The sequence below is a fragment of the Sycon ciliatum genome, chromosome 1 (assembly GCF_964019385.1).
Source record: "Sycon ciliatum chromosome 1, ocSycCili1.1, whole genome shotgun sequence".
Lineage (NCBI taxonomy): Eukaryota > Metazoa > Porifera > Calcarea > Leucosolenida > Sycettidae > Sycon > Sycon ciliatum.
The window spans coordinates 90,274,066-90,287,783 of record NC_088643.1 but is presented as its reverse complement, the minus strand read 5'-3'; the positions used below and the strand labels follow the sequence as shown (position 1 = coordinate 90,287,783).

Here is a 13,718-nt window from a genome sequence, read left to right as displayed (position 1 = left end):
AGTCTGACTAGAACTAGACTAGTCTAGAGACTTAGAGTAGTGCTCACCCTCATCTGAGTCGGAGTATGCCGGTCTTTGACTGAGAACAGTCAGACTCACACTCGGAGGCACTGGCAACAGTGTCCGCCGGACTCGTAGGCACTTAGGCCAAGCAGGTCGTGAGACCGTTCAGGCCGTTTAGGCCGTTAGTGCTCGTCACATTTAAGGACGCACTATGGTGCCGACAAGGTGCCGGGCTGGAGCCACCAGCCACTCGTGTCCTGGCTTCGCCAGAAACATCACACGACCCAAAGTCACGGCGTGACTCGCGTGGACGCAAAACACTCAAAGCACCCGGCCCATCTTGGGGTGTCATCACACGCCCGCATCCACGGCTCAGGGGGTTTCGACCGCATCGGCCGGCACGCGGGCAAGGCGGCGAGCCGCCTGATCATCGTCACGCAAAGACTCTAAAAGCTTCTCCATCGCCAAGAGTCTAAGACGGTGAGAGGAAAATATCCAAGGCACTTCTTGTTCGAGCATGAAAAAAGGCCTGAAGGGCCTTGGATGAGCTGCATCAAGTACAGCTTCATTAGAATATTGAACTTTAAAAAAATGCTGTGTTCGAGCATGAAATCGCGTAAATCGCGAGGGCTAGACATAGTTATATCTCACCGGAAACTCCGACATGCAATTGTGTAGCCTACGTACTAGAACGGTGGTACAATCATGTAGCTATGCTCCTACCTCCGAAAGGATGCCAAATTATGCTCCAAATTTTCAACCACCAAATTATGCCAATGCCGGCATAATCCGCCGGTGCCTACTACAGTCGTCCCTCTCTAATCCGGCACTTTATAATCCAGCACCCTCGATAAACCAGCACAATTTTCAGTAGCCAAAATGCCCTCCCTAATCCAGCAGATTTTCGTGGCACAAATGGTGCCGGATTATAGAGGGACCACTGTACTAGTACTACAGCCTAGACTGTCAGATGGTTCTCTTCACTTCAGTTCAGGTCTCAGATGATTCCCACCACTGGCACCAGGCAGGTCTCTGTGGTATTTGTGAATGTGACATGTTACGAGCTAGCATTACATGATATACATCGTCCTAGCGCCGTAGCTAGCGGCATGGCAGCGCTGGCCCTGGTTACCATGGTTACTACTGGCAGTGCAGAAAAAAAGTTTCGGTGTTGCCTGTTGCCAGTGTTGCAGTGCACTGTTGGTGCGATGGTGATTGGTATATTTTGGTGGTCCAGGAAAACGACCAAACCGTGAACCAAAAATGACTATGTCAGTATGTGCATCTGTTTCGAAACATTCTTTGTAGCGCGAGTAGAGCGCGATTTTACTGTTTACAGACTGTAGACTGCACCATGTGTACGTTAGCTGACTGACTGTACAGCTAGCCTCGGCAGGTGCGCTGTACTGTAGTGTAGTGACATGATGCTTGTACTCCACGATCCAAGTCACGCCATTCCGAAACAATTATCTTCACGTTTTGAAGGAGGATATCCAGAAACATGAAAAGGGATACTAGAGAAAAGCCTTTGTACTGTTCGTAGCCGTTATTATTGCCAGTAGAAAAGTAAATAGTAAGTGAGATAGTGTCTGCCTGGACGTACTTGTACAGTATGGATCATTGTCCAGTCTGTAGCGAGAAATTGTCGGATGGGAGCGACCTGCTGGAGCATTTCAGAAGCAGCTGCAAATCGTCCGGCTACCGGCACACAAGTAGCATTTCGCGAACACACGGCACATCTACAACATGTAGTAGCGAACCACTAGCCCATGCTGGAGGTGAGCGTAGTCCCTGCCCCCTCTCAACCAATGATATTATGCGTGCTTTAACCCGGTAACCCGCTGGGCACGTGCATATTTCAGCGGTCGTGATTATCATAGTGTACGGGGGCACATGTGCTGGGTGTGAAGAGGGCTGGATCATATGGAAAGCTAGATCTACCACACATTTAGGCAGTCTGCACCAATACCCGGCAGCAATTGTTGCAATCACTGCTTATCCATGCCGGTTCCTTTTTCTTCTCCTCCCCTTCTCCCTTCCTTGCCGTGGTTGGCTAAAACCCTCTCTCTTTGTATTGGCCGGTGTTCTCACTGTGCTATGAGATGCTGTAATAAATAAATAAATAAATTGTTGAAGTTAGTTATAAGCTACTGTTGCGGACATTGAAATTCGTTGAGCACTCAAGCGGCCACGGGGCGCTGCCCGTGCAGCCGTGAGCATTGCGGGTCCATTTTTACAGTATTACACTGCGTGTACGCGCCAAGCAAGTAAAGGATCCGGCCCCTGTCATTCCACCGGAGTTCTATGTCCACAACAGTACGCACACATGCTAAAACAGATCACAGTCACATTTCAACTGAATACATTAAATTTTACATACGTATTTTATTTATTTTATTTTATTTCACCGTCCAATGGCAGAAGCCAATGCAAAGGAGGGGGCGTTAGCCAGCCATGGCAAGAGAAGAAAAAGAAAGAAAGAAGGAAAGAATATGATAAATATATTAAATTGATGCCGATTGAAGAGTGGCCTAATCTCAGGCATTTGGTTACAGATCATCGTGTAGTATACGCACTGCTGCTGCTGCTGCGATGGTTGGGAACCTTACCTGACTTAGCAGCACAATAGAGGGACTGTTAGTTTCCCTGTGTGGTTTCAGACCATTCGCATGCATGCAGCTGTGCGCAAAAGATCCTCTGAGACATACCTATAACTGGTACTGATGAATGTCAACCAGCAACGGGCCGCACCACTCAGTTCCGCCAGCAAATCTTTCCCGAAAGAAGGATTTTTGCATTGATTGTGATATTTGATTATTTTAACTGCACCCATCCTACCCCTTGAGGCCACTGACCTGCATGCTTGATCCACATGTTTGGATCAGGTGAACGGTTTGAACGCCTGGTGCAAGACTGACATGACACATAGTGGCACAGTTTCAATGTGCACTTTGATGCAGCTCGGCCCAACTCCATGCCAGATGATGCTCATACTGGCATGGTGCGAGAATACACCAGGACGTGATATGGCCCGGGGAGCATGAGATCATCCCCAAACACTGAAAGAGTGAAATCCTGAGTGCTAACAACTGCTCGTATGGTTTAATTAAAACAAAATCTAAAGCTCTGAGTGTGGATTTGGCATGAGAAATTGTTGTTAGGTGAATCATAGCACAATACACTGTAAATTGCACTGCAGCCAAACATATTTCAAAGTTTGCCAGCTGACGCCGGTTATACTTGAGGGCATAACGTATGTTCCAGAGTATTCCAGGACAAACTATACCCGGTAGTTCAGTTGACTTGGAAAATAATATGTTTCCGCTAAAGTTCAGCTCTCAGATGATGTCGGACTAGCTGGACAACCAAAATAGATAACGCCCATCTAGGAAAGAGAAAAATCTGTAACATGGCACTGGCAGCCCCTACTCTCCCTGCTGTTTTGTCATTGTATACTCTGTTGTCTTCTCCCCTTCTGACGAGTAGGTTGTGTACTTATTATAATAGTAAAAAAAAATAAAAAATAAAAAAACTGGTTAGTGCACAAAAGAAAGGAGAGCACTTGGCAAACTGATTGTTCGTTCGAAACCCAAGTCACTCACCTTTGGTAGATAATCGGTATTCGTGAAATGCCCGCTGGACAATCTTCCTGCTCCACGCTTCCCATCAGTAACAGCCCAGGGTGCCCCTGGTGTTCCATTTTAAGCAAAGAGTAAAACCTGTCGAAGAGTCCACTCTGGCAAGGTGACCAGCTGTCCAAGATGACCACTTAAACCTTGGAATAAAGGGTTTTCTCCACAGTTTGTAGTCGAATGATCCTGGAGAAGGGGGCACAACCTCCGGTACGCAGATATACCACGTTTGGGGGTCACTTGAGCGGTTTGATAGAGATTTTTTAGTGTACATCAACCATCTGGTTCATTTTGTACAGCCATGTTGACATGCCATTGAGAATATAAGTATGACTTTTAGCCCCCCCACACACACGTATACTTTAGTACACGTTTCCGAATAACTGACGAAAGACAAAAGACATTTTAGTGGGGTTGTGCTTCATCTTTATCGGCTATATGTGTTTGCTTCTTGTGTTTAGCATCGGCAAGTAAACAGAGTGTCAATGTGATCTTCAAGTGGCTTCCTCATCGTTCTGTTTCTGACAGAAATGTTCACTTGTTTGGAGATAAGTCCTTGAATCGGGTAAGATTGGGCAGCAGCATGGAACATTGGGTAGCACATCCTAGTATGGGGTAGTTGACACAAGTTGTGCCAGTGGTATGAGACTTAGCCCCTCACCCCCCACTCTTAGACGCTGCATCTTCCGCTGGATTTTCCGGGTGCTAGCGGCTGTCATGAGTTCCCCTGGGAACAGAGACGATAATTTACTTTTTGGTGCTAGTATGTGCCAGCGGCTTGACAATCTGTCCAGTCATAGCGGTAGCTGCTGTTTACTAGGCTCAGTGTGAATCCCTCTTGTAGAAATCCTGAGTGGTCCACAGTCGGACAATCCGCAACTTGTGTCAGTTTGCGAATATGTTTAGGTTAAAGTTGCTTGCCAATTGAAAACGGAACCAGTGTGAGATGTTCTGGACTGCAGTACAATCAAAGGTCCGAAACCTAACGTGTGCAGCTGTGATTATGGGTCAGTGTGCAGCGTACTGCCTTCATTTTGTAACTTGCCTTCATCATGCTCTGCACTCATACACACAAAACGACGATCTCTCGCGCCAGCACAGCCATATTATTAGTAATACTGCTTGATTCGTTCCTATCCTGCCGCGATCGGTAGATTCTGGGTACTTGAACTTCTGTTCAGTTTGAAGGTTAGTTTTGGACCGTACATGCGGGGAAAGTGTGGTGTTTGATTTTCCGAGGTGTGTGGATGGATTTGCATGCCGGTGTAATACAGGAAGCGTACCACGCACCTGGCCCATCACCGAAAAGAGATCATAGTTGAATACACTAGGGTAAGGATCTTTGGTACAATCTATAGTACATGTAGATCACTACATGCCTGTGTCCAAGTTTCATTCTGTTTGGAAAGACCAGTGTTATCATTATTCATGTGCCTGTCATGCATACAGGGCAATCCTCTGCGCCTGGACGCGGGAGCATCTGGAAATTTCTCCTCTATGAAAATCCCCGTGGATGTTGGCGAGTATAGCAGCTGTCAGCTGGCGCTGGAAGAGGGAGACATGTTGGCCTTGCAATCATTCCTAGTTACAGAGAGGACGACTGTCGTTTACCTCTTCACTGAGAACAAGTTTGGTATGTGCAAATGCCACACTCAACACTACAGGAATACAAGAATAGCTCAGTAAAACGTGTGCATGTCTGAACATGTTATTTCCGTAACTAGTTCGGGAGTGTTATCAGGATACATGTGCACCCTTGCATTGTGCATGCACTGTCATTTTGCTGCATTGCTGTAGAGGTGCATGTCTATGTGCTGAGCAGAGCTTTAATCATAAAACTTGATGTATACTGACTTTGCTTCCACGTGTGTGTGTGTGTGTGTGTGTGTGTGTGTGTGTGTGTGTGTGTGCGTGTGTGTGTGTACATGGTGTGTGTGTGTGTTTGTGTGTGTGCGCACGCGTGTGCATGTGTATGTGTGTGTGTGTGTGTGTGTGTGTGTGTGTGTGTGTGTGTGTTTCATGCATGACTGTGCTTGCCTATGCATACAGATTTGCTGCCAAGCCAGTCCTTGCTTTCAGGTATGCATCAGAGCAACCCCCTATCGGCCTACGCACAACATTCTGATAGCAGTGATGGGGAATTGTCTAGCACAGCTGCCTCTGGCCATAGAGCTCCTGCTCTTCCTCATCACAATGCCGGTGGTGTTGCCGGAATTGATGATGATTCTGATGCTGATCGATTTTACAGTGCGGTGGGTGGTATTTCAGACGACCTTGATCCCAGAGGTCAAGACTCCTTGGTGCGTCGACGGCCCGACGGGGCTGCCACAGCAAGCTCTGAAGCTTCATCAACTCCGGCAAGTTCTACTCTCTACCGGGAGCTGCTTCTCCATCAAATCGGCCAGGATGACAGTCTTATCAGCAGGCAAGTTCTCCATGAATCAGAAAGGACCCATGCACACCGCGAGGAGGAGGAATCTCACACCCAACCGCAAGCAGTAGTGCCCTCTGCACGCACGGCTTCTCCAGCTTCAGTTACTTCTTCTGTTAGCACTGCTGGCACTGCTAACACTGCGGGAAATGGAAGAACTGGAAGAAGTAGAATGGCGATGCGTGCTCGTCATGGTGACACAGCACCTGTGCCCATTGCATCTACTACTCACCAGCTCTTCACTCCTCTTGGAGATAGCCGTCCGCTATCGAGTTCGCTGGGAAACCTCCGGCGTGGAACAGCTCCTCTGTCAAACCAGTCCTCCGTAGAAGTTGGCAGCCACGAGCCTGTCACAAGCAGATCCAGCATCTTGCCACGGGTAACGCAAGGACCCACACTTGCCGCAGCATGGTCCTCACCACGTCAAGGTTCTGAGCCGGGCACTGGGTCTGCATCAGATCAGCAGCTTGGTCAAGCCACAGCCACCACACATGCATCAGAAGCTGTGGCAGGATCTCTTCCACATGCAACAACCAGGAGTGCTACATCTGGTGGTAGACAGACGTTTGTGATCAGTGATATCCGTGTGTTGAGAGATGCATCTGCCCTGCCATCATCAGATCGCCGCCAGCAATCACAACAACAACAGCAGCAGCGACCAAACAGTGCACCAGTTAGGCGAAAAGCACCCGTTGATCAAACTGAGAGTTACTTGTGGCGGCCAAATGATTTCAAACCACCTACCACAGATATGATGAGTGGGAATGGAGAGACCACTACTAGTAGAGCCACTGGTGCCGCTGCTACTGCTGCTGCTGGGGAAGGAGTAGAGACTGCTGCTACTGCTGCTGCTGCTGGGGAAGGAGTAGAGACTCCCCTCTCAATCGGAGTGTTTACTTCTTCGCCTGGAAGTTCAAGCCGTCCCATTGCCGCAGGCAGTATATCGACTATTGCACCCGGTGCAATTCCCTTCAAGCCACCCCAGACACAAGCTGGCCATGTTGGCAGTCCTGATGCACATGCCGCTGGTATCCATTCAAGTCTGGGGCAGGCAGCATCACTTCTCACGCCCGGAGCTCTCTACGAGAGTGTTACCAACAGCAGTACTGCGCCAACGATGGCACTACCCAGAACTTTGCAGAATCCAGGGCCAAGAAAGACAGCCACAGAGACAAGTACATCAATTCAGGACTCACCAATACAGGTGAACACTGGCCAAACTCAGAGTATAACTTCTGAACAGCAGCAGCAGCACCAGCAGAGGCGCCATCAGGGTCATCAGCAGCGTCGGCAACAGCAGAGACCATGTGACAGCAGTGAGAGTGATGAGAGTGATGGAAGTACACGTTCTGCTGCTTCGTCCTTTGGATCGCTGTCCGATGTTCAGGCTTCTGAGTATGGCAGTCAAGCGAACTCTGGAAATGAGAGCCTGGAGTTGTCTGATCCTTCAGACATGGATGACAACGACAACAGAGGTGCTGCAGCTAGTGCTGGCCCAGGCAAATCCAAAGCTCCGGGCATGAAACAGAGATCAGTGGAACCGCATGCACTAGATATGGTGGCAGCCAGCCATGCCGCAGCTGTTGCTGTAGTTGCTACATCTACTCCCGGCGGTGTGATGGCCATGCAGTCAGGCAGCCACATGCAGTCAGGCAGCCACATGCAGTCAGGCAGCCACATGCAGTCAGGCAGCCACATGCAGTCAGGCAGCCACATGCAGTCAGGCAGCCACATGCAGTCAGGCAGCCACATGCAGTCAGGCAGCCACATGCATCAACCCCACTCGCAGCAGCAGCAGCCAGATGAAGAATTCAGTAACGATGAGAATGAGCGGCTGAACGAAATAGAATCCTTGAAATCTCCAGCTGCTACCCAGGCCGTGGCGGCGCAAGACAGACACGATGATGGAGAGCAGCAAGACAGACACAATGATGGAGAGCAGCAGCCCAACACTGAGCTACAACAACGTTGCGAACTTCTCGAGCAGAACATGGTACGTCAGAGGGCACATCTTGAGAGTCAAATTCGACGTCGTGACGAGACCATTGAACAGCTGCAGAGTCAGCTTACCCAGGTAAGCACCTGTGCATTGTGTATGCTTGCAGTCAGTTGAGCACTGGTGCCAGTATGACAATATCATGCTGTATTATAGTGTGCAATGATGCCACAACGATTCCCCACCAACCACGCTACAGTGATTCCCCACCAACACGATGCCACAAACGATTCCCCACCAACGTCACACCACACAGTACATTGTGCTGGCAAGATCGTATCATACCATGGCAGTCCAGACTGAGTAAGATACAGTTAAGACCGTACCGTAGGACTTGATCTGTTATGCTATGGGATGGAGAGCAGCAGGACATGAAAAGGAATCCGGCATTAGAGAACTTGTGGGATGTCTGGGAACTATGCTTTTGTTTTGGTGCTACGGATATGAGCTCCGTGTAAAATGTTCTGTTTTGTTTTTTAAATTGTTCTTCCTCTAGCGTGATACAGGAGCAGCAGAAGTAACACAGCTTCAATCCTCCAACCAGCAACTTCAACAGACACTGCAAGCAAACGAAGAGGAGAAAGCACAGCTGCGCAATGCATTGGACGCAGCGGTAAGCTATGGTGCATGTACCACTGATCTGGTATGATATCCTGCAATGATGCTGTTATCAAAGTGACAAGAAGACGCAACAGTATGTAGTGTGTCTTTGGTAGATGGGCATGGCTGCTGATTCAAGGCCATGGACATGCTGTAGCTACATGGACCATGGCATGATGCTGGACTTGCACGTGAAAAACGTCTTCAGCTGGTTGTGTTTCCAAACACGTTTGTATACAACACGTGTGCAAACTTTGTTGTGATGTTACCTGCCATGCCGGTGCGTCTTAGTCACAATGTTACAGCTCTGGAGGATGTCTCCACTGCACTGCCGCATAGTACAATATGGACACAGTAGCAAGTCACTCTCTAACTTACAAGATCTCGATTGGAAACTGTGTTGTTGTCTGTGCACCAGGCAACTAGAATAAAGAGGTTGGAGAATGAAACAGCTTTGCACAAGGAAACTGAACAGCTTCAAGTACTGCAGTTGGAAGAGCTTCACACAGAGCTGCAAAATTCCAAAAAGGTGAGTGGTTTCTTCTGCTCATCATGATTTCTCTGCACGCTTTGCCAGGGGATGCTATGACCAGGAGTATGTGTACATGAAAAGGAAGAGTACTCAGCTTCCTTTCACGTGTCTGTCGTGCCAAACTTCCTGGATTAGTCATGCTTGATGCGGGTGATCGGCTCAAAGGGACATACCAGTAGTTTGTACAATTGAGCAGCAGCCGGGCCAGTGGGAGACATACTTGAATCTCAATTTCACACATGACTGATCACAACGGATCACTACAGCATATACTAGTGATGTAAGGCAGGCTGCGTTTCACTATCACAGCTACCAGTCGCAGCTGCACACTGTCTGCTTTTGCCATGTGCCCTTGCTACCAGTTACAACCAAGTGTACTCCTCCTACTACCGTTGTGATAGCAGGGGCGTCGGAACGGGTATTTTAGTGTGGTACGGTCAGCCATCTCAAGTCACATTAGTGCAATTTACTCGTGGAGGAGGGGTGGTTGAGCCGAAAATTTTGGATATTTAGAGCCCAGATCGGTGTATTTTATTGATTCACGGGGTACCTGGGGCAAAAAGGGGTACGGTCAATACCGTAATGACCGTACCGTGTCCGACGCCCCTGGATAGGCATTTGTAATCCCCATCTGGTCAGTTTATTGGAACTCTTTCTCACCAGCAGTACATGTCTGATGCATGATGTTATTGGAGAGGGGGGGTAGGCTAATCAGTAACAGTAAATCCAGCCAACTCACAGTTGCTGTATTTTCCATTGAATGGTGTGGTTCGGTATTGCTAGATTGTACAGGCGGCAATGCAGCTACAGGAGACGTGCCAGCAACAGGGCGAGGAATTGAAGTTGGCCAAAGCCGACAGAGATGTTTTGGTCCAGCAGAACAGAGAGCTCATCGCCTCTAGTCGCCAGCAGTCGGTCAGAAGTGAAGCCTTGGAGAAAGAACTGTCTCAACAGCAGGAGGCCAACATACGAATGAGCCAGGAAATATCTGCCAAGGAGCACCGACTGGAGGAAGAGGTACTACCGTACTAGTAATCTTTGTTTGCACCTCTGTACATGATCAAAACAACCATGCCCTGGAGGCACACCACTGCGCTGTACATAGCGACACATGTGAGAACAATCTACTGGAAATGGCGTATGACAAGATGCCAAACACTCAGAAAGATCTGCATCTGTAGCATGAAAGAAGAGTACTGCCGAGTACTGCCGGGTTGAACTAAAAACTTTCGTTCTAGTGGCACCTCGTTCTTTGTGAACAAATGTGACATTTTTCTGTGTATCGCTGTGAATTGCAGATTGCAGCAATGCGGACACAACGCGAGCAGGGTGCTGCAGAAGTCAACGCATACAAGACAGAGATTGGGCAGATCAGAACTGAACTACACAAATTCCAGGAGGCATATCAAGGGAGAGAGGCAATGTTCACGCAGAAGCTGGCAGAGTCACAGCATCACCTTCAGACTGCCTTGCAAGAGGTTGCAGAACGGGATGCTTTGCTATTGAAGCAGAACGGTGAGGTTGTCCCAGCTGCACAGAAGACGATAGCCGAGGAATGCAACGCACTGCGCAATAACAATGCCGCACTACAAGGCGAGTTGGCACGAGTTCACAGAGAGCGAGACCATGAAGTCGCCAAGCTGCGAAAAGACATCGCTGATCTCCTACGTCAAAGCCGAGAAAACGGAATGGAAACGCATTCCAGGCAAGCGCTCGGTTCGTCTGACCATGGCCAACAAGCAGGAGAGAGATTTGTTTACATGGAACATCAAGTTCAAGTGCTTGAAGATAATTTGAAGAAAGCCATCCACGATAAAGACAAGATGAAAAAGGCTGCTGAAAAATACAGACGAGAAAGGGAGCACTACAAGCAAAGGGTGGCCGAGCTAAGCTCTCGTCTGCAAGTAAACGTATCTCCACTTCAAACCAGTGGCCTGGGTACTCCAATGTCTTCGCAGCAAACAACACCGCAGTCGGTGCCACTCCCAGCTACGGGCACCGATGGTGTGAGTCAGGATAGCTTGGCAGGCCACCGACAAGACGACGCACAGCACCGAGTCACAACGTCACAGCACTATTCACCAGCGGTGGTATCCAGTAGTCCCAACAAGCAACCACATCAGCAGGCTAGAGGAAGGGTGGCGAGCACCAGGACAACACCAAAGTCAATGGCCACATCTCAATCAAGTGCAGGTCCAATGCTAGCGACGCGTCCAGCGTCAGAGTTTGTTTCCCCGACCGGGCACGCACCTCTGGACATGGACGCATACCAAGCAACGCATGCACTGCACCAGCACCAGCAGCACGTGCCGATCAGCTTGGCTCCGGCGGACCATCCATCCGCTTCATCACGAAGCCGATCCCTACACCGCTCACAGTCTCAGAAAGCTGACAGCCAGCGAGCAGATCCGGACGGACGTAGTCACTCCAGTCGCCGTCATGTTCGATCTGCATCAGCTGATAATGCCCGCTACATGCCGGACCCACGCCCGGCCACTCACCTGCCACTTACTGGACACGTGTCGCCGGGTAGTCAGCCACTTCAGTATGCAGTGCGTGTGTCTGTTGGGGATCCAGTCATCGTCAAGCGCACCAACAATGAGAGGCACTTTGGCTTTGTGCGCTATATTGGACCACTGCACGGTACTGACGGAGAAGCAGACTATTACGGCGTGGAACTGTCACATCCACATGGCAAGAATAATGGCACACACAGAGGTCGCTCCTATTTTCAATGGTAAGAACTAATGAACAAGATTTGTACAAAGGATTATGTTGGTGCCCGTGGGACAAATCAACATGATTGTACGTACCGTGCTGCTCAAAGAAATCCGATCGCTGGGTCAAGTATGCGCTGGGTGCTGTGCAGCTCTAGACTTTCGAGCACAAAGGATTTGAACTGGTGCAGGGCGCAAGCTTGATCCGCACGATCGGATTTCATTGAGCAGCCCTGTACACGTAGTATCGATTTATCATTGACACGGTAGACGGGCAAGCAGCGAACAGCACCCAACTACTTACCGGTAGCTACACTAGCCATAGCAGATTGGTGCACTTGGCATCAAGTACGAATACTAGTACATGTACTGTAAAAGCAGAAATTTTCGGTGGTGTAATATTTTCGGTATTCGCCAAAATCGGCGGTTCGGTAGAGGGAAATTTTCGGTAAAACCCGTTCTCCAGGTAAGTGTACTAGTACTACATGTATACAGTATCGGTTGTACCGAAAATTTCGGTGCGTTTTATTTTCGGTAAAACTTGTCGGCACCGAAGTTACCGAAAATAAAACACCACCGAAAATTTCTGCTTTTACAGTACTTGAACTGGTACCAACAGCATGACTCCGAAGCATGCGTAGGCATTACCAATCACAACGACAGGCTGGTAATGATGGGGCTTTGTAGTTTGTACAGAATAGGTGCGGGATACTTGCACATTATTACGAAAGTTTTGCAAGACAAATTTCGCGTTCGAGTTCGCGAACTGAAATGCGAACTTTCACGCTTCTTGTTTGGAAAAGCAGCGGGAATGCGAATTACGGATTCGTGTCAGGCAGTCATAAAGTACTTCAAAAAAGTAGGTTGCACTGTCTGTACACATGTGTACATCTGCACACATGCGTGACCTGTCAACGTCATGCAAGTGCGAGTTTTGTTTGCCAATCCTTATCACAACACGAATGTCCTCACTACAAGGTCGTCTTCCAATGGAGTGCGAACTGGGAAGTAAAATCTGTCTTGCTAAACCTCTGTATTATATTTTGCGGCGGGGGGGGGGGGGGGGGGGGGACAAGGAGGAGGAGGGGGACAAGTGACATGATGAACATTATGTAGTCCTCAAATTGCACCCGTCTGGATGGAATCACTGAATTTGCAAACTCTGTGGGGATACTGGTACATGAATGTGCTCTTGGTAATATGCCTGTACACTGGATCACTGGTGATAGAAAGCCCGGCTTCTTCCATTGTTTGTTGTCCTGTTCCCCCACTCCAGCGAACCCAAGCACGGTGTATTCGTACCACAGAGCCGCATCGAGCCAGTTGGATCGTAATACATGTCTCCTGCAGCTCGCTCAACGCACAATGTATCCATGCCGCCGCGTTGCACCAAACTAATTCTGGTGCTATGGCTTTCCTGTGGAGAGGCCGCCCAGTTTGCCTCATCTGTCTAGCCTATTCATTACTGCGAGCTGTGTTTCTTTACATCCTTTCATTCTGTTATTACCTTAGAATATGGAATTCACACAGTGCTGTAAGGCTATAGCTCTGAGTATCTTGTTATCTGAAGAGATTAGTACCATTAGCTTAGTACCATTATACCAATATACCATTATACCAATATACGAGTTTGTTTGATGATATGCGCAATTATTATGTTGTCCATACAAGAGGCTTTTTCACCATTAGATCAAAAGAGGTAGCATTATTCGACCGCTAGTATTTAGAATTTTATACTTCGAATTGTATGAGAGGAATATATTCTACACCTGATGAGTTTTGAATGGATTTTTTTACTACTCGATGC

General features: G+C 48.6%; 1 protein-coding gene across 1 annotated transcript; it reads left to right on the top strand.

Moving 5' to 3' along the window:
- The first annotated feature begins 1,445 nt into the window (after nt 1-1,445).
- Nucleotides 1,446-13,705, top strand: LOC135806367 (uncharacterized). The gene is made up of 9 exons (XM_065320543.1): nt 1,446-1,781; nt 4,097-4,200; nt 5,085-5,268; nt 5,685-8,140; nt 8,559-8,675; nt 9,081-9,191; nt 9,978-10,211; nt 10,493-11,931; nt 13,188-13,705. The coding sequence occupies exons 1-9, from the start codon at nt 1,616-1,618 to the stop codon at nt 13,243-13,245; spliced, it is 4,869 nt and encodes a 1,622-aa protein (XP_065176615.1). The 5' UTR covers nt 1,446-1,615; the 3' UTR covers nt 13,246-13,705.
- The last annotated feature ends 13 nt before the right edge of the window (nt 13,706-13,718 follow it).